A 22,242-nucleotide genomic window follows, 5' to 3' on the forward strand; every position below is an offset into this window, starting at 1 on the left:
GCTGTGCAGAGCTTTTTAGTCTGATGTAGTACCATTTGTTTATTTTTTCTTTTGTTTCCCTTGCCTGGTCAGACACGGTGTTTGAAAATATGCTGCTAAGACCAATGTCAAAGAGCATACTGCCTATGTTTTCTTCCAGAAGTTTTATGGTTTCAGGTCTTACATTCAAGTCTTTAATCCATTTTTGAGTTAATTTTTGTGTATGATGTAAGATAATGGTCTACCTTCATTCTTTTGCATGTGGCTGTCTAGTTTTCCCAACACCATTTATTGAAGAGACCTTCCTTTCTCCATTCTTGGCTCCCTTGTCAAAAATTAGCTGTCTGTAGACATGTGGGTTTATTTCCGGGCTCTCGATTCTGTTCCATTGATCTGTGTGCGGCCTCCACTCTTTCTGATAAGAAGTCAGATGTCAATCTGGATCTTGTTTTTTCTTTTTTTTGGTGAGGAAGATTGTCCCTGAGCTAACATCTGTACCAATCTTTCTCTATTTTGTATGTGGGATGCTGCCACAGCATGGCTTGGTGAGCATTGTGTAGGTCTGTGCCCAGGATCCAAACCCGCAAACCCGGGGCTGCCAAAGCAGAGTGCACAAACATAACCACTATGCCACGAGGCTGGCCCCTGGATCTTGTTTTTTTATTGTCTGATATCTCTGCCTTTTGATTGGATTGTTTAATTCATAAATATTTAATGCCATTGATAGAGTTGCATTTACTTTTTTGCTATTTTGCTTTTTGCTTCCTATGTCTCTTGTATTCTCCTCCCTCTATTCCACCTTCATTCCTTTCTTTTGCATTAAGTTAATATATTCTAATGTAGCATTTAAATTTCTTTAATGACTTCTCACATTTTTTGAATTATTTCCTTAGTGATTGCTCCCTTTAAGTGGTGAGTTGCTTTTCTCTTGCTGCTTTCAAGATTTTCTCCTTGTCAAACATCTGCAAATCATGTATCTGATAAAGAGTTAATATATAAAATATATAAGGAACTCCTACAGCTCAATAGCAAAGATAAATAAACAAGTTGATTTTAAAAAAGGGCAAAAGACCCAAATAGACATTTCTCCAAAAGGACATACAAATGCCAGCAGGTACCTGACACGGTGCTCACCATCACTAATCATCAGGGCAGTACAAATCGAAACCACAATGAGATACCATCTCACACCTGTTTGGATGGCTATTATGAAAGAAAAAGAAAACAAATGTGGGTGAGGATGTGGAGGAAAAGGAGCCTTTGTACACTGCTTGTAGGAAAGTAAACCGATATAGCCATTATGGAAAACATAATGGAAGTTCCTCAAAAGTTAAAAATAGAACTACTATATGACCCAGCAAACCCTCTTCTGGGTATATATCCCAAATCATTACAATCAGTATCTCTAAGAGGTGCCTGCACTCCCATGTTCATTGCAGCATTATCGACAATAGCAAAGACACGAAAACAACCTAAACGTCTACCAACAGAGGAATGGATTCAAAAAATGTGGTATGTACATGAAATGAGATATTATTCAGCCTTAAAAAAGACAGAAATCCTGCCATTTGCTACAACATGAATGAACCTGAAATACATTGTGCTAAGTGAAACAAGCCAGACATGGAAGAACAAATACTACACAATCGCACTTATATCAGGAACCTGAAATAGCCAAACTCATTGAAGCAGAGAGTAAACTGGTGGTTACCAGCAGCCGGGGGAGGGATGTGAGGAGGTGTTGGGCAAAGGGCACATAGCTTCACTTACATAAGATGAGTAAGTCCTAGAGAGCAACTGCACAGCATGGTGCATATCGTTAACAACACTGTGTTGCATACTCAAAGATTTGTTAGGGCAGAGGTTGACAATGATGGGGAGATGGGTTTATTAGTACTCTTCTAGTGCTAGGTGCTTTTCATACACTGTCTCTACTCCTCGCAGCGACTCTCTAAGGTGACATTTTGTAATTCCAACTGGCTGTACGCCATTTTCAGCTGCCTGGTACAAGGACAGAAGACACATTTCAAGGCACCTAACGTCAGCTTTAAGTTATCCATGACTGCAAGCAGGTCACTAAGAGTCTGAAAGTCTTCACCACACTTATTCTTGTCTGCTTGCCGACACCCACCAGATCAGGAACTGAGAATAAGAGACTCTGGAAAAGCGATGATCACCATTTTGTTTTTTTTTTTTAAAAAAACAAAACTACAAGATAAAGATACTATTTTTTTTTTCCGGATTAGTTAACTGAAGCTCAGAGAGCTTAAGAAACTTGCCCAAAGTCACACAACGCCTAAATGAGAGATCTATGATTCAAACCCAGCTTTGCCTGGAGCCTTTGTCCAACCTGTGCTTCTTTCCTGCACATCCTAACAGGAATATACAACCAGACATTTGAAGCCACAGGCCTGGAAATCATCAGAAAAGCCTAGGCTGCCTCTGTTAAATCTTTCCAGCCCCGATCTCTCAGAGCACTAATCATCCCTTCTTATGAATCTCCCTGTTGTGGCATCTGTAACAATTAGGCACCCTGATCTGTCACATGTCTGTCTCCCTCTCTGGCCTGTCAGCCTCCGAGAGCAGGGATCACATCTTTGCAACTCCAGCACCTTGTCTGGAACCTGGCACAGAGAAGGCACTAAATACGTGTTTGCTGGAATGACTGCATGAAGAAAGGCAAGCTGAGTCACCAAATTCACACAGACAACAAATCCCCAAGGGCTAAGTGTTGGGAAGACCCTCTTTAGGGGGCAGAGAGAAGAACGCAGAAGGAGTATTGGCAGAGCTGAGAGACATCCACAAGCATGATGAGCTGCTGAGGTCACGGGAAGATACAATTTCAGGAGGACGGGGTGGTTAACATTTTGCGGGGCTCACCCTCCAGACTCAAGTCCATCCATTTGATATGAGGAAGCTTAGGGAAAGACACCCCTCCTTTCCGGATCCGAGCCGGGGAAGTGCTGGGAACGCTACCAAACTGCAGCAGCTCAGGACACTCCGAGGGGCCAGAGGAAGCACCCTCCTCACTCTGAGGAGAACCTGGAAATCTCCTAGCCTCTCCTAGGCTTTCCCATGGGCTTCACAGCAGTCCATCCAGGATGCACTCTCATGTCACAGCTATAAGAATACATTTCTCCCCAAGGGAGGAAAATGGCATCTCTGGGGGATCAATGCATTGCCTTGTGACTCTGAGAAAAGACGATCTGGGATCCTACACACTGTGTGGTGGGCAGTAGGAGTCTTCAGGAGCCACCACCACATGCCCAGGTCCCTGCATTATAAACACAGTGTGCCCAGTGTGGGGAAGTGGTGGGGGGGACACGAGGCTTCTTTACTGATCAGCAGAAACCCAGGGGGTAGAGTTGTAGTGTGGTCTTACAGGACACGCTGATTGAGTCAGCTCACCCCAAGGGAGTGGTCAGCTGGGAGCTGCTTGTCCCCTCCGCACCCCTGCCCTGGGCAATTCTGCGCCACTTATCATTGCTATTAGTCAGCTTAAACACGAACATTTCAACAAAGTTTATTTTATGGTTAAACCAGAGGTGCCAGTCACTGACACAGTTTTCAATTTGGAAAAATAAATAAAATGAGATAGTAGCAGCTAACCCAGTCCTCTCCTGGTCTGCCAATTTATCTCCTATATGTATTCCGGATGTGATTATTGGCACATAATGACACAGAAGGATTAGATAATGGCTACAAATCTGTAATTTCTCCCTTGCAGAAGATGATGAATATTTTTTCAGCTGCTCCAATCAATGGTATAATTACGTTATTAGAAGTATGAGCCAAAACAAATATACCACACTACCTTAACACCCATTTGCTTCCTTCCCTTTAAAAATATACATTAAAATTCAGTTTCGCAGTTAATGTGACATCTGTCCTATCCACTCTCTGGAAGAGTTTTCTCATTGCCGTCCCTGAGGTCCCCTCCTCAGTCATGGCCCCCTGAAGTGCTCTGAGTTGTGACCACTCCTCTGTCCTGGGACCCTTTCTTCTTGTGGCCTCCAGGCAGCCGAGACCTCTCCCACCCTTCACCATTTATTTTCTGACTTTCCTCCTTTCACCCCCGAAGCACGCACTAAAGATCTGTCGTGGGCCATCCCCTCTTCCTCACGCTCTCCCCTCCAACGCACCATCTTCTCATATGGGCTCGGCATCTCTATTCAAGGTCCCTCCGAGGCCCGTTTCTAGGGCTTGTTTCCCCATTAAGCCCCAGAACCCACTTCCGAATGCCCTCCTGGACAGTTTCTCCTGAGCAGCCTGGTGGGCACCTCAAACTCCACAGAAATTCACTGGGCACCTACCACCCAGGCTCTGTGCTACCCGCTAAGGGGAGTGTGTGAATAAGACACTCAGTTCTTGTGCTCACAGTACATGTAACCAAACTCATCTTCCTTCCCACACACTGGCTCTCCCCACCTCCCCACTAATCCCAGAACTCCAATTTATATTTAAGGCACTGCCACCCAACCCAACACCTGGGCGTGAAGCCTCAGTACCACGTGATGTGTTCCTCTCCCTTGCTCCCAGGGCTAGTCGGTTGCGAAGGTCCAGGAATTCACTGGAAAACACCCTCTCCTCCACAGTCCCTCTGCCCTCACCCACCTACTGGCTGGATCATTCAAATGCAAATGAACCTTAACTGACCGCCAGCTTGCTCCACTCCCATCCATTCCAAACATAGCAGTCTACCGAATGAGAGTTCTGGAAGCATGGATTCTCTGCTACCTCCTCAAGGGCTCCCCACCCACACCAGAATACACTCATATAAAGCTCTCTGGGAGGAGGTAGCCAGCCCCTCACCCCTGCACCTTTCCAACTGTTCCCGTCTGTGTACGTTCCACTGCATCAACACCAACCCACAGTCTATTCCAAGGCTGTCCTGCCTCTGTGCCTTCGCTCAGTCTGTTCCCTCAGAAGCGCCGTTTCTCCACCCTCATCTCTGAAAAAGTCCAAACTCTAACCACAGTTCAGAGCCTGGCTCAAACACCACCACCTCCTGAAGCCTCGGCTAAGTCCATGCCTCCCTCAAACAGAAGGAATCTCTCGGTCCTGGTTCCCAGCCGCTCTGAACACAACCGCCTCGTGCACAGGGTTCTGTCTGGCTGACCTCTGTGACGGTCACAGAGCAGAGTGCAGTGTCTCGCCGGACTCAGTAAGGAGTGGGGGAATGAATGAAGTGGATGAGCCCCTGCTGGTGCTCTTTCCGTGTGAGAACTGCTAAATTTTGAAAGGTGGCATTTCACAAAGACATCTCCAATCTATTAATTAGAAAAATAAACAGATAATTAAATAAACAGACAGAAGGCGGTGAGAAGCCAGCCACCTCTCACATACAAAGCCTGCCTTCCCTTTGGGGGTGTGTGTTACGGCTGAACTGATTCCCGCAGGACTTTCTTTTGTCTCTGTGAGCACTTTGGGTAATTCTTCCAGTTTTCAGTTCTTTTAACACAGTGGTAGTTTTAATATTTCTGATTTAACTAGTTTCTGCTGAGAAAACCAAGTTACCCTCAGAAAAGCCATTTAATTTCATGTAGATAGGAGGGGAAAAGAAACCTGACAGAGTCACACCATAATTGTATCACCACGGCTCTGGCACTGAGAAACGATTTCCACAAAGCAGAGTCACACTGTGCCCTGCACAGCTGGGGTCCATTCTGGGATGCAGGGCTGTAAATGTGGTCAGAGACTGTGAGGCCCCCCACTGCATAGGAGGAAGACTGGCGTACAGAAGTCAATACCCCTTGCAGTGGAATAAAAAACAAATGTGCATCTCTCAGCTGTGGATGAGATTCACTTTTTGGAAAGAAAACCTTTCCTCAAAAATGGCACAGAAAGCTCCCTTTCGATGCATGTTACTGTATGTTGGTGAATAAGGAAAACACTCCCACTTACATCATCGTCCCCCCTCCATTGTTTAAAATCGTAATATCATTTCTAACCTTCGTGGTCACAGTTGTTGGGGATGCTGCTGCTTCATGGCTGGGGTCCTAAGACAGTGCTGATCAAAGGGGTTCAGAAGCACCAGCTTTAGCATCACCTGGGAGCTTGTTGGCATGAAGCAGCTCAGGCCCCACTCCAGGCGTGCCGTACCAAAACCTGCACCCTCAGGGGGCTTGTCTGTGCATTTCCCTCTGAGAAGCACTGGTCTAGGTCACGGTGTTTCTGAACCTGACTCTTTGAACAAGAATCGCCTGGGATGCTTATAAAACATACACAGTTTCCCAGGGCCATTGCCTAGCATGATTCAGAAGGTCTGGGATTGGACGTGATTTGGACTAAACGAGATAGTGAAATTAATATAAGTGACATGATGCCTGACACACAGAAGGCAGAGAACAGACTCTAATCCCCCTGCCCCTGCTGTCATCACCACTGCCAGCAGGGTTGTCAGATTAGCAAATAAAAACACATTCTGCTCAGTTAAATAGGAATTTCGGGTAAACAAATAATAGCTTAATATAAGTATATCCCAAATATTATATGAGACATTTATACAAAAATATCTCAAATTCAAATTTAACTGGGCATCCTGTATTTTAGCTGGTGGCTCTAATGACCCAGATTTTGCACTACTGCAAAAGGGGAGTGCAAAAGGGGAGTGGGTGGCAGATAAGACTGGAAAAATAGATCAGACGCAGATCACGGAGAGCTTCAAATGCCATTCCAAGGAGTTGAAATTAGTCTATACACTAACTGGCAAGCACTGTGAGCAGAGATGCGATGCGACACAGCCCTCCACCCCTTCCCCCGGAGTGATCAGAAGAGCAATGTCAGGCAGGGACAAGAGTCTCCATCCCAAAGACCCTTTAGGAAGGGAGCCCAGAGAGTGAAAGATCATAGTCATGGCCAGTGACCATGTTACACAGAAGAAAGAAGTCAAAATTTCAAAACCTTAAATTTACTTTACATTTATCCTAAACTCTTAAACCACTTATTTATACCCTGCCCTAACCCGTAACAAAAATGTAAGCCGGCTCCCTGACTTCTCTTTTTCAAGGGATAACTGGTGCACAGCGGAGCCCAGCCTTATCCACAGACAGCTGTTTGCCACTGGAAAAAAAGATACAGAGTAACAGACCAAAAGCCAAACTTCCAGTGTGCTTCCTGTGCATACTTAGCCAGAGCCCTGAACGTGGTTTCTGGACACCCCGAATATCTGGTACAAAGCCCCAGCTTTTGGACACCCTGAATATCTGGTACAAAGCCCCAGCTTTTGGACACCCTGAATATCTGGTACAAAGCCCCAGCTGTCAAGTGGAGCCACTACTCGGGGGCTCTCGGCTCCTCCTCATGGTCTGTTTGCTCACCTGTAACATGAGATTCTTAAGAAGCCGAGGTATCTAGCTTCCTCATCCACAGCACAGAAACCTCAAGGGATGATTAGAGGCAGGTACAATGGCAGCAGTGACAGGATGATGGAAGGGGGTAAAGAAAAAATGAAGTATTGTATAAAGAATAGAAATAGACGCCCTGAATCATCTGGAAGCATTTAAATTGTACATGATCCATTTAGAAATAACATAAAACATTTTGATTTCCACTTAAAAGATGGGCTTAGACAAGAAGAGCGCTTGACTTTTAGAGAGAAGCTTTATCCATCTAAATAAATACCTCACTTCTCAAAAAAGTTACATAAGCGAAATCATACTTTCTAATCTAATGACTGTTTATCAGATTCCCAGTGAACTAAAAATTGCCTACAGAATGTTCCAGGTTATATATTCGTTCCCCTCTGGTTTTTAAGTAGAATCACTTGTCCACACCCAAATCTCTCCCTCTACTCTCAAACATTCCCCAAGAGGCTCAAAAGGAATTCAGCAATCCAGAACATTCTCATGTGGGAGGCCATTACAGCAAACCCATGACCAGAATTACTCTGGAATCCCTGAGGAAGCTACAGGAGCACCTACTATTGACAAAGAACTGGAGCCCCATCAGGACCCTGATCCCTGTGGAACTGCAAGAAACGGGGCAGGAAAAGCTGCTCTGTTCTCTCTCTCTTTGCTTTTTTTTTTTTGGTGAGGAAGATTGTCCCTGAGCTAACATCTGTGCCAATCTTCCTCTATTTTGTATGTGGGACGCCACCACGGCATAGCTTGATAAGCGGTGTGCAGGTCTGGGCCCAGGACCCGAAACCATGAACCCCAGGCCACGAAGCAGAGCGTGTGAACCTAACCACTATGCAACTGGGCTGGCCCCTCTGTTCTTACATTTTTATCTGTCCAGGACTCACGGCCAGTTCCAGTATCTCCTCCAACACAGGAGACAGGTGAACGCCATCCATCTCTGAAGATGGCTCGGAGCACCCAACCACCTCCAAAAGGGCTTCCTTCTAACTGTTTTCTCTCTTTCCTTTTTGTATTCTGTTAAAACTTATATAACACAAAATCTGCCATTTTAGCCATTTTTAAGTATAATTCAGTGGCATTAATTACATTCACAATGCTGTGCAAGCATCACCTCCATCTCTCTTCAAACATTTTCATCACTCCAAATAGAAACTATTAAGCAGTAACTCGCCACTCTCTCTGCCTGCAGCCCTCGTGTTCTAACCCTATCTCTGTCTCAATGAATTGGCCTCTTCTAGATAATTCACATAAGTGGAATCATATAATCTTTTGTTCTTTTGGGTCTGGCTTATTTCACTTAGCATGTTTTCAAGGTTCACCCATGTTGTAGCAGGTATCAGAATTTTTTCTTGTTTTAAAATTTCTTTTTTGGTTTATTATTTGGTTTTTCTTGTTTTGTTTTACCTTTTGCTTTTTGCTATCCAATTTCTTTATCATCCCTCCTTCCAATTTTGAACGTCACTAACCATCACACAGCTTGCTCCTGTCCGTCGATTTCCCTCCTTTACAACGGACGAAGCATCTTCCTTACGCTTTAGCTCCATCACTGACAGGAGGCATTTGCTGAAGCGACGGCAGCCTTGCCTTCCACACCGAGTGAACACACTGTGTTTTCCTGTTCCACCTGAATCTTCAGAGGTTTCTCCTGTGTGTGGTAGAAATCTCTTTGCTGATCCACCCTGAGTGAGCCTATAGAAGCCAAGGATGGTGACATAGAAGGATATGGTCCCAGAAGGGTTGGGAGGAAAGAGCACACACAAGGCCAGAGAGGTAAGCGGGATTCTTGAATCTGGAGATAACAGCCCGCTCCCTGAGCCTCTCCTAATATGCCCCCTCCTGCTCTCCCACTGACAAGGGCACCACCACCTCCCAGGAGGGCAGGAGAGGCCCCTCGGGTAGAGCTGGTTTCACTTAGTCATTGGGAGGGCAAAAGGACCCCATCCCGAAACTAGCTTGGGAGCTTAAAACGTTAGCCCTCACACTGGCTCTCTCCTCCCTTTGGTGGCACGTTATATTCATATTAACTAGTTAGGGGCGGCCTTCCCGCCACGTGGAGTCAGCCTCTTTGAAGAAAAGGGGACATAGATTTCATCTCACTTTGGTTCATGCAAATCCCTCCCCAGGACAAAGATATTCTTGGTTAGGATTTTACTTAAAACAACTTATTCTCTTCTCTTTGGACACTATAAATACCCAAATTTGAATACCAAAAGCCATCAGGAATGTATAATTTATTTTCTGTATTGATCTTTGGTAATTCAAACGCAACAGAAATATTCCCCAAATGCTTGTTTCTCCGAAGAACAACAAAAAATCTCAGACTCTTAGAAGAAGGCTGGAAAGCATCTTATGAACACCCCATGTCATGCAGAGCAACGCCCAGCCTTCACATCCTGTCTTCCTGACTCACAAAGTGCACACCAGCGTTAAGCAGCCCCTTTAACTTCTCTGCGAAGAGCCTGATGCTGTGCTGTGCATCTAAACAGAACTCCTCTCCCAGGCACTAACCAAGGACGCTGTGGGAGTGCAAACTGCATCCTAGCTGCTCCGAGGCTGTCTTCGCTGCAAAAGCGCCTGGTGGTTGGCTCGGTCCTTCTCTCCGTGAGCAGCTCCCTGGGCTTCAGGAAAGAGGACACTCTTCTTCCCTTCTCTCCCTTTTTATGAGGTTGCTGGGGGGGACGTGATGGCACAGATGGATGCTGACCAGTCCACCACGCCCCAGCCTGGCCACGTGTAGGTTGGTGGGTCTTATCTTGGGTGAGCACTCCATCATCAGTGGCATAACCAGGACAGTCCAAGGTCCTAAAGCAGGGTCTTTTCTTTCCTTTTTTAAAAAAATGGTAATTATACTGATGTCGGTTATCAAGGACAATGATGCTAAGTTACTAGGGGAGGCAGTGTGAAAGCAAGTCTGTGAGACAAGCAGATAAAGTGGACAAAGTATGAAATCTGCATAGGCTCCATTCCCACCACCCAAGGGCACCCCATCCTGGCCTCCCCCAAGGACCCTCCTTCAGAGACTGAAGGGAGCACTTCTTTAACATGCCCACTCCGCCTAATTTCAGTTTTGGCTGCACTTCTTGCCCCTGAGATGCCAGATACAGAGGTTAGTGTTGGAAGGAAAACCCAGCTACGATCAAGATCAGAGCAGATCTGGAAAGTCCCTCCTGGGCTGTCCTGGGCTCTGAGCCTCGGGGCTGCCCAGCTCTCCACCCAGACTCTCCAGCGCCAGGCTGCCTCCGCGGGATAAAAAGAGGGGGCTTATCCTGTCTCCATCAGCTCAACACAGGGGCCAGGGGCGGGGGGTGGCTCTAGAGAAGCCATGCGCCACCAGTCCTGCTGAGCCAAACAAGCCCCAGGTGGAAGAGACTCAATCATACTGCCTTACAGGCAACGGGCTTCCCCCCGTTCCTTAGAGAGAAAATTCCTGGTGTCGGATTTTGGAATGAGTAAAATAGGAACCTTAAGACAATGAAATTTATGATTGATGAAAGTTGTAAATGTCATTTCCTGGTAATTTTTTTTTTTTTCCAAAACAAAACGCAGCAATTTCCGGGCCACAGATACACGCATGCTCCCAGGTTGGGAGTGGGACCTGAAACCCTCCCATGACACCATTTTTCATAGCCCCAGCATCCCTTCTAGATGCATTCTCTCTAATTCTATTGTTCCAAGTCATTAAAATGCAGTGCAAATATCTTCTCCCAATTGGTGGGTTGTCTTTTCATTTTGTTGATGGTTTCCTTTGCTGTGCAGAAGCTTTTTAGTTTGATGTAGTCCCATTTCTTTATTTTTTCTTTTGTTTCCCTTGCCTGAGGAGACATATTCAAAAACATACTGCTAAAGCTAATGTCGAAAAGCATACTGCTTATGTTTTCTCCTAGGAGTTTTATGGTTTCAGGTCTTACATGCAAGTTTTTAGCTCCTATTGAGTTAATTTTTGTGCATGGTGTAAGATAATGGTCTACTGCCATTCTTTTGCATGTGGCTTTCCAGTTTTCCCAGCAGTTTTTTCTTATTGAAGAGACTTTCCTTTCTCCATTGCATGTTCTTGGCTCCTTTGTCAAAGATTAGCTGTCCACAGAGGCGTGGGTTTATTTCTGGGCTCTCAATTCTGTTCCATTGGTCTGTGTGTCTGTTTTTGTGCTGGTACCATGCTGTTTTGATTACTGTAGCTTTGTAGTATATTTTGCAATCGGGGCATGTGATACCTCCAACTTCATTCTTTTTTTCTCAGGATTGCTTTGGCAAATATCTTGGGAGAAGATATTTGCAAATCATATATCTGCTAAGGGGTTAATCTCCAAAATATATAAAGAACTCATACAACTCAACAACAAAAAAACAAACAACCCAATTAAAAAATGGGCAGATGATCTGAACATACATTTTTCCAAAGAAGATATACAGATGGTCAACAAACATATGAAAAGATGTTCAACATCACAAATTATTAGGGAAATGCAAATCAATACTACAATGAGATATCACCTCACACCTGTCAGAATGACTATTATTAAAAAGACAAGAAATAACAAGTGTTGGAGAGGATGTGGAGAAAAGGGAACCCTCATACGCTGCTGGTGAGAATGCAAACTGGTGCAGCCACTGTGGAAAACAGTATGGAGGTTCCTCAAAAAATTAAAAATAGAACTACCATATGATCCAGCAATTCCACTTCTGGGTATTTATCAAAAGAACACAAAAACACTAATTTGAAAAGATATCTGCACCCCTATGTTCACTGCAGCTTTATTCACAATAGCCAAGACTTGGAAACAACCTAAGTGCCCATCAACAGATGAATGCATAAAGAAGATGTGATATACATACACGATGGAATATTACTCAGCCATAAAAAAGATGAAATCTTGCCATTTCCAACAAGATGGATGGACCTTGAGGTATCATGCTAAGCAAAGTAAGTCAGGGAGAAAGCCAAATACTGTGTGATTTCACTCATATATGGAAGATTAAAAAAAACCGATAACAACAAACAAACACATAGACACAGAGAGCAGACTGGTGGTTACCAGAGGAGAAGAGGGCAGGGGGAGGGTGAGAGGGGGAAAGGGGCACATGTGCACAGTGACGGATGAAAACTAGACTTTTGCTGGTGGACATGATGTAGTCTGCACAGAAGTCAAAATACAATGATGTGCACTTGAAACTTATACAACGTTATAAAACAATATGACCTCAATAAAAAATAAATTAAAAAAATAAATAAAGTAAAATCCAGTGCGTTTACAAACATGAAAATCCCTCATTTCTCAACATTTCCCAAATATTTTAAGCTTGCTAGATATGCAATGTGCTAAAATAAACCTCCCTCTAATCTGACTGGACTTAATATCCAACTGTAACTGCTGAGGGGGCGCCTCCTGAGTTACATCTGCGCATTAGTTTTGATCTTCTCTTTGATCTTCTCCCTTTTTGGAAGATTCTGAATCTGCCATAAGTTCTTGGAAGGGTAAGACCATGGTTTCTTTCTTTTTTTTTTTTTTATTTTCGGATGTACATCATATTTCGAATTCTGTGTAAAGACCATGGTTTCTTATCTCCCTCTTCCTTTCGAATCTCCTCAGGGTCCCCACTACCTGGTGTTGATCCCAAAGTCACAGAGCCTCCTGGCATAGAAGGCATGTTCATTGGGAAAAGGTGTTCATCTGGGTAGATGACAAATGGAGCCTCCTGGAAACAGAAGAATTAGCAAAAGTCATCCCTTCCTGAAGGCAGGTGGAAACAGCCCCAAGCCAGGGGCAATGGCTTGGTGAGTAGAAGGAGGGCTGGATTCCAGCACCCCCTCACCACCAGCCAGGTGCCTTGGTGCAGGTCACAACCTGCAGAACTGCACATGGCAGCCCCACAATGCAAGCTGGCTACGGAAAGTGCTTCCATTAGGACTTTCAGCAGCTTCTCAGCTGTCAGCTGCTCTGTTTCCAGGCGCTGCCTTGAGAATGAAAAGAAATTTAACGGCAGAAATAAGCAATCTTCCAATATTTAGAAATATTTCCTCATTCCTAATATGCACAAGTAGACTGCCTTTTTTTTATTGTGGGAAACTATACATAACTTAAAATTTATCATCTTAGGCTTTGTTAACAGAGAGATGTGAAGATAATTTAAAGATCATTGCTTTCTCTTTTTAAGCAAATTCCTTACATAAAAAAATTTTCACTGGAAGAAGCCATTGTTTCCTCATCATTTCGTATTTGATTAGAGACCTCAGTGTTGAAATTGAAGGTAAGAACTATACTCAGAGACCTCTTTTACTCTTTCTCTCACAATCTTAAAAAGGCCAACAGGAAATTCCTAAGTTTAAGGTAAGAACGTCAGTTTGCAAATATGTGGGTTGGGAATACTTACTTCAGTAATTTATCAGACTAATTCCTCAAGATGAATGTAATCAAGCAGTTTCTCAGTTTCTGAAGCCTTCCGCAGGAAGCTGAGGTCCTCTAAAAGCTCTTGTATGTGCAAATATTGAGAGGTTAGATTTCCCAAGAAAGGGTGCAACCGTGTCTTGGTGTTTGGAATTCAAACCTACACGTCTGTATAGTTTATATTTGGCTTGAGGCACTTATTAGATGATTAACAATCCAGACCACCTTATTTAAACCAAAGTCCACAATCAACCAATTATCCAACTGACATCACATCGGTAAGTTCTCCAGTGACTCCAGGGAGAGTCCCAGACTGAATCAGGACGCGAAAGGCCAGTACTCCTGGTGAATCAGAATCCTCGTCCAGGAATGTCCCAGGATGTAGGATACAGGGATTCAGGATGCAAGAATCAGCCTTCAGGTTCAAAGCCGTACTGTGACCCCAGTGACCCTTTGGGTGGCAGAAGGACATTTACCATCACACTCTCAGTCCCAGGACGCTATTTATTGACAAGTTTCAGGAACGTAGCCTGGAGTTTCTGTTCACTCCTGTCCTGTGAAAATGGATTGCTGACTCTGTGGATGGAAAAATCTTTTCAAGCTACTGGCCCAATTCCATTCAGCTGTCATAAACTTTGCTTCTCTCAGGAGAAGGTGGAACACCAGAGGAGACAGGATCCAGGAATACAATGGCCATGAATTATTGAGTCTTCGTTTCCAATTTGGCAATAATGAATCCAAATAAGATTCTGCTAGTGTTGGTGGACAGGATGTTCTCCAGGAGCCAAGAACTTTGTAATTCCGATTAGGACCACTGTGACAGCTGAGAAGTTAAACAGGACCAGAGAGCGCACACAAAACGGAGATCAAGCCTCCCTCCAAGACGCTGAGGTAGCCGTGGATGGCCAAGGGATTGGGCAGAGGACAGACTTGCGGATCCTGAAAGGGGCAGCCCATGCTTTTAGGGTACAAGGCTATGTGTCTTAAAATTGACAGCACACTCAGACGTCAAATGATCAAAATCTTGGAATAAAGCTAAAAGGAAAAACTGCGTCACTCTTTGTTATCAGCTGGGTTGTGCTGCTCTCCCTGGCAGCACTGGCAGGGCGGACACACACCCTACAAAGGCCGGCTCAACGCACAGTCAGCCAGTCCCTGCACTACGCCTGCAGGCTAGTGGCGAGCAACAGTCAATGGGACTAAAAAAAGGGAGATCTCAGAAACTTGAAGCTGGGTTTAAAAAAAAACAGACATTTAGAGATAAAGCAGTGAGAAACCCCACCAGAATATTTCTTCTGTTAATACCTAAAGGAATAAAGGAGCATATAGCAGGATGGAGAAAGAGAAATTAGGTTTGATGGTTCAGGTCAGATCCATCCAGTTCAGCCTTCAAGGAAACGACCCTTTCCATAAGTGGCAAAGGGAAAAAAAGAGAGAGGGAGAATTCTGCATGTTCCAAGGAATTCCCCCATCCAGGTAAAAACCACAGAAAGAGAGGTTAAAAGACATGCTTAAAGTCTACCAGAGATTTTTTTTTGTTTTACTTACTATTGTACCTCTAGAGTTTAAAATAGTGCTTGTCGTATAGTAGGCGCTCAATAAATTTTTGTTGAATGAACATTATAGTTGTCAATAAAAGATTTGGCTCCATTTCTAGCTAAAAATATGTCCTAAACTCACAAAAATACATATTTATTCTAGAATTATTTAGAAATATTTTTTAAAACTTTCAAGAGTTTCCAAAAATGAAAGAAAAATGTCAAGTAAAATTCCATTCGCATCTACAAACATCTTCATCTTAAAGCTTTGATGTTCTTGGTCTACCTCTGATTTTGCCCAATATGCCAATCACTCCAGCTAATATTGTAGATGTTTTAAAGGAAAACTGGGATGTACTGCAGATAGGATATTTCTCTGGGAATCCCGGGTGACCGCCGAGGTGGGCCTCCCAGGGTGCTAGCTACCTTGGTCCAGTCCTGGTCTGGACGTTGGCCCTACACATTCAGAAACTGAACATGTCACACACGCCCAGGACAGATCTATGGGAGAAGCAGACTCCTAATAGCCAACCTCACCATGACAGATGGAAAAAACCAGAATGCCAATTGGTTAACTAAAATGAAAAACTGAATTGCCAAGACAACTGGCGTCCTTGGCAGGCACATTCTTGACGGGCAAACTCTAGAGAAAGCTGAATTTGAAATCAACTTGCTTTGATGCATTAGAACGACAGGTCTTTGCTACGGGTTCATGTCTTCATGGACTCCAGGCCTAATGCAGCCTTCCCTACCATAGGGATCCATGTGGCCCCCAAACCACATAGGTTAAGTCCTTAGTTCGGGGCACCCCAACCCTGAGCAGCATTTAGAAGGGCACTGCCAACATCTGCATCTGTGGCTTTCCCTCTTGTGTTCCTCCACTACCGATGAATTCCCATTCGAAATAACACATTCTTACTGTAGATATACCTATATCATCAACGAGGTCTCAAAGTGTTAACGATCTCAGAGGCTGTCATTCATTCATTCAACCAATATTGGTTGAGATTCTATTACGTACCAGGCACTGATCTGGGCAGGGGGATACAGTAGTTAACAACACAGACAAAACCCGTGGTGCCATGGGGCTCACATTCCCTCTCTTTATTTTAACTTCTGCTGCTCTGCCCCTTTCAGACGACATAGCAGTATGGCTGATTTTACAGGTTAATTCTCAGAGGCAATCAGATTTCTCATTTGTGCCTGTTGCCATTATGTACTGCCTATAAGTAAAAAGCAGGCAACATCTTCTTTTAGGGTTTTGGAAAAGGGAGAAAAATGTGTAACTTCGACAGGTAATTACAGTTTTGGAGTCCACAAAAACTGGTGAATTTCTAGGTCATTGCTTGAAATACCAGAGCAGTCTATTTTTGCCAATAATTGAGAGTCTTGTATTCTTCCAGGAGTAAACCCAATCAAGAGGACTTTAAATGGAAATGTTAGAGACCCGGGAAGGAACGTGTGAGTGAGAGTTGGGAGAAGTGGCACATGTGGTCTACAGTCTCTCTCAGCCAATACCCAGCACGGACAAGGCACGTTACCCACACTCTCCAGGTCTCCTACCCTCATTGTTAAGATGACGGGGTTTGCCTAAATCACTAAGACACCAACAGCTGGAAAATATGATTTCCCCTGACAACAGGAACCAAGCCTTATTCATCTCAATCTTCCTTACAGAGCCTTGGGCCACACCCCACACATAATGGCCACTCCATAATTACTGCTTTATCAAACACAGAAACTATTGTAAGACCAGAGTGGCAACTGAAGTCACAGATATTCCAGATAAGATTTAAAAAGTTTTTTCTTGTTATTTAGCTACAGAATCGTTTATTCACTTTGCCTTGCACAGTGTCTTCCTCTTAAGAGCCACTGGCAGCACCAGTAACTTCTTAAATGCAGACCTGAGAAACCCGCGCCAGCCTTTCCCGCAAGCCTAAGAGTTACACAGCCCTTCCTTCTCCCAGCAACTGTCCAGACCTCCCCTCTCTCCTGCCTGCGCCTCTTCTGGCTTCTCTTTCTCCGTCTTCCTTACCACCAGCCCCATAAATAGAGTTCAGCAGGAAACCGCCCTCTCCCTGGTTAAGGTCCTCGGCAGTTTCATCTTAAATGAGATGGATCCCAAATGGCACAGAGCCCACTGGGCACTGCTCTTCAGACACCCCCAAGGATCTCAAATTGAGAAGCCTAAAACTAAACCTTTCCTCTTTCTCCCTCATGCTAAAACCTGTACTCTCACATTATTTAATTTGATGAATTGCCTTCCTTTCATTAACCACTTGCTTCCTCCCCCTTCCAAACTAAATGATGGCCAAATCCTTGCCGACTTGACCCCTGGAACAGCTCTCAAGTCCATGCCTTCTCTCCACAGCCTTAGTCAGGTCCTTACCATGACGCGGTCTCCCAGCCTGAAGTCTCTATTTACATTTCTCTCACGGCTATGGGTACTTGCTTCCTTGTCCTGGTAATCTGCAGACATTTATGATTCCTCCATCCTAGACTATAACTTCCTTAGGTGCAGAATCCTTGTCTCTTTTTGTCCTGTTACCCGCTCAGGTAACACTGTGCTTCGCACATAATAAGTGTTCCATAAACAGACTTCGGGAATAGAGAATGGAGTATCTTAGAATGACTGCACTCATGGCCCCAAAGAGCAGCTCATTAGATAATTATTTACCCTAATTTCTTCACAGCCCAATTAACAAGGTTATAGATACACACAGACCACACACACACACGGTGTGCCCTTAGCCACCTTTACGTCAATCTTCTAGCAAACACAAAGAGAGAGTCTATCTCCCAAATAATTAAAACATAAATTGGTTCACACTTTTTGTTTCTGGTCTTCCTTGAGAAAAATGACACAATGCTTAGCAGCAAATGAGAAATTTTGCAAATCTATATCCCTCAAATGCCACCAAACATGGGTCACACATCTTTCCTTCTTGCATTTTGATCCCATTGCTATGACTTAGTGTGGTAATTATATTACAAAGCTATTATTCGATGAAATGAAAATGGCAAAACAATTTAAACGCTTGTCTAAAAAAGATCGCGCTAGAATGCAATTATAAGTGAAATTACAATGGCAAAATAATTGAAATGCAAGTCTGGAGGGCACAGTTATGAAACCATTAAGATGCTTCTGTTGGGGACTCACAACACTGAGTGAAACTATGCACTCCTGGGGACACATTTCTAATTCACTAAAGCAGGCAACATTTATGGAAAGATGAAAATGTCTGTGCTCCCGTTGTTCCACAGCATTATCTACACTTCTGAACGCCACCTGGGGGTTCATAACAACATCAGGGTTTACAGGCCTACAGGACAGACTGATGAGAGAACCATGTGGGATCCCGTGCTTCCATCCAGCACCAAGAAGATAAAGGCACAAGGACAAGATTAGCTTAGACTTTTCTGAAATGTGGAAAAGTTAGGATCATAACATGGAAAGATTTTTATTCTAAATGTAAGCCTGCAATTATTAAATATTTGTGTGGATGTATTTCTAAGGATCTATCTTCTTAAAATATTCTCCTGACATAGTCCTTTAGAAAAATCTTGATAAATATTTTGATGCCTAGGCTTACAGTGGGTATACTTGCTCATTAAAGGAAAGAAACAAAAACAAAATACAGTGCTAGATACAAAACAGGTATGCTGAAAAGATCAATTTGACAAATGATTGAGGACCCTCCTGCGAATGATGTTCTGCGGTCTGATGGTTGAACACACAAATGAGGCCACCAGCAAAAACATGCAAACTATGCCCCCCCCCTCGCCCTCAGGCTGCTCTGGTGCGTTTGCGTCTTTCAGTTCAGTGATGAAGGAAACATCGCTAGGAGGGGGACATATGAAAGACACACATGTCAGACGAATAAGATGCAAATCCTTTTCTCATTCACGATTCTCTCTCTTGTGTTGTCACAGGGCAAGTTAGGAAATGGTATTTAATTTTTTTTCACACAGAAAATTTCTCAGCATCCATGATTTTAACATTACCTAATAAAGTTACTAGGTTTCCACAAAAACAGTTGTATACTTTTGTTTTTCAAGCTTTAGTTTTAAAAAGCCCCTTGGAAATAAAGATAGTAAGTTTTCTTACTCTCTTTCACAGACTCTGAAACACATGAAGATTTAATATGCTCGTAAACACGTTCTCTGAGGTATGCTTAGCAGACGGGGTTTGGAGTCCTGGTGACTTCTGGCCCGAGTGTTTGAAGTGGACTCTTATGTTATTGGGGATATTCCGCTGGGCGCATGTGTCTCGGCCTTTTTATTTTCTCTCCCACATGGGAAATAAGTGGGAGCGTTAACTACAGCTTCCTAACAATATGAACCTTGCGTGCATGGTAACTTTAAAATAAAAATCAAGTCTGCTATCTAGATATTTTACAGAGAAATCACATTATCTTTAACACATGTAATTTAAATATTAATACGATTTGAAATAGATTTTTGATTCATATGAGGAAATGAAGTTTTTCCAGTTTAGGCACAAAGGTACAAACTTTGAAAAAGACAAAAAATCATCTAGAGAAAATTCTATGAAGAAGCCTAATTGAAGAAATCAACAAGCAAACATACACATAGATGGTAGGAAAAATAAAAATAAGCAGGGTCCACAAAATATTTAAACCATAGTGTTATACATAAAATTTGAAATTTGGAATTTGAAATCACATTTGTCAGGGTTTTGTAGAATTAATCTCTGTATTTAGAAAAGTGTGAAATAAGTTACATATAATAGCCTTATTAACTTCCAAGGACATATTTCTGGAAGTTAATAAAGGAGAAAACAATGAAACATTTATAATAGTATAAGTTAAATATATTGCTCCAACTTACTTTGAAATGCATAAAAATGTAAGTTGGATTGATGGACGGATAGAAAGATAGATGGATAAGTGACAAACAAAATAACAGAAAATGTTAACTATAGAATCTATGTGGTGGATATTTACGGGCATCACTGTACAATATTTCTGATTCTTTTGCATGTGTAAAATTTTCATCATAGAGTATTGGGGGAAAAATGCAGTGCTCTAGATGAAAAGTATTTATTGCATTTGTGAACTGTGCTCAACAAATAAACCACTTTCAGAATTTGTCTACTGACATGACGCACTCACCTAGCCAGCCGGATCCTGAATCTGGTATGCATAGGTCTGTCTCAGCGCTGGGCAACACGAAGCCAACGACAAACACCTCCACGCCATCCGCCATCAGGGCCATGCCCAGGACGAAGAAAAGGGCCCACTGAAAACGACCGTGACCACACTCCTGGATTATCAGCTCATACTGCTGGGCTAGTTCCTCCTCGTCAGCTTTCCTCTCTGACTCCAGCTCCCGTCGGTCCTTGTACTCATCACCCTTGGGCTGCCCCACTGACACGATGCTGTCTTTCCCTTGGCTCATACTGGGGATGCCCTGATACTCCCCTTCGTAGATCTCATCATCTTCATCGTGACCCTCTGTAGCTTCGCTGGAGCCTTCATCATCATTGGCCTCCCCATCATAGGTTTCTCCAGGCGGGTAATAGTCATCATCCTCTTCTTCATCTTGGAACCGACTGTAGGACCTCTGGGTGTATTCGTCCTGGGCCCGGTCCACGGCTTGATTCACCTTCTTTACGGTTTGCTTCTTCACCTCTCTGGCAATGTCCTTGGCACCCTTCATCAGTGAAGTCCTATCCTTGTAAGAGTCTTCCATCTTATCTCAATGGATGGCCAACGAGAAGATGGGAATTTTTCAGACTCTGGTCAGTGGTTCAGCCCCGACAGCATCATCCACTTTGGGTTCAAAATGGAACTGCAAGAGAAGAAAAACCAGAGGAGAGATCATTCTTTTTTTCTCTGTCTTTTTCACCACACATTTCTTGGTCTCTTTTCACTGCCCCTTGGACTAAGACACAGAATTAGCCTCCCTTTCTTTGACCTCACCATACACATGCACACTGGATGCTGGTTCTCTGCTCAAGTGGATCAGCACATGGAGAATTTAGGGTTTTTACTGTTATTATTATTGTTTTGTTTTTAAGGAACTCTTCCCCCTAAGTAACTCTGCATAGAATGCACAGGTACTCCCCTGAGAATAAAACAGGGTGTCTGGCACCTTTAAAAGTACATCCGACACATGTTGAAAGTGCTATAAAGATATACTCTGGCTAAGAAAAATAACATTGCTCACAGGCGTATGTATACACACACCACAAAGGTAAAACCAGAATACAGGAAAATCCTGTCTGACCTTATTTCCTTACATTGAAAGAAAACCAAAAAGCAGGCAAGCAGCCCTATGTACAATGCTATCAAATCATATATATATTTGTGAAATGCATTTCTGCTCTGTACCTCCTTCCAATAAATGGTAACAGAGACTTACATGCACCCCAAACCGCCAAAGAGTATTTCCCTATTACATCAATCACATCTGTAGGAAACTGGCAGAGTTCACCAAATGACTGCACAGACACCTTTGATCATCATTGAATTCAACTATTTGGCTTGTCCAGTCGGGGGTCTGCCCTTTCAGAAACTACCCCCTGACCAGGAGGGACAGGTAAGCCACATGCAACCACAACCCCACCCTCTAAGCGCCCCAGGCTTTGTCTCTACCTTCTTCATCTCTGGACACACACACACACACACACACCTGTCTTCCTCCAGTTCATTGCTGTCCTGGATATGAGTCGGCAGTCTCCCAAGACCCATCTTTTGGTCTCTTTCTCACTGACGGCCCCTATGTCTTAGCTCATTATGTTCGGGGTGACCTCACAGTAACTGATCTTTCACTTGTCCACTGACCATCTCCTCTGGTGGCCCAAGGGAGCCAGTGTCAGGCCCACCCTTGTTCACAGATGACATAAAGGTGAGACAGTCATCTCCTCCATCATTCACTCCCCAAGCCCTAGGCCGTGGCCGCATTTCAAACATGGATTTATATAATAGTCATTTCTACTTTTTCCTTTTGCACCCG

General features: G+C 43.7%; 1 protein-coding gene across 4 annotated transcripts in view; it reads right to left on the reverse strand.

Moving 5' to 3' along the window:
• Nucleotides 1–22,242, reverse strand: part of SV2C (synaptic vesicle glycoprotein 2C) — a 206,291-nt gene that overhangs the window by 136,921 nt on the left and 47,128 nt on the right. For all 4 annotated transcript variants that reach the window (XM_070571608.1, XM_070571609.1, XM_070571610.1 and 1 more), the window contains one exon: nucleotides 20,397–21,075. In XM_070571608.1, the coding sequence (XP_070427709.1) occupies nucleotides 20,397–20,976 (580 nt within the window). In that variant the 5' untranslated portion in view covers nucleotides 20,977–21,075. The remainder of the gene's footprint in view (nucleotides 1–20,396; nucleotides 21,076–22,242) is intronic.

Source organism: Equus przewalskii, chromosome 13, assembly GCF_037783145.1.
Source record: "Equus przewalskii isolate Varuska chromosome 13, EquPr2, whole genome shotgun sequence".
Taxonomy (NCBI): Eukaryota; Metazoa; Chordata; class Mammalia; order Perissodactyla; family Equidae; genus Equus; species Equus przewalskii.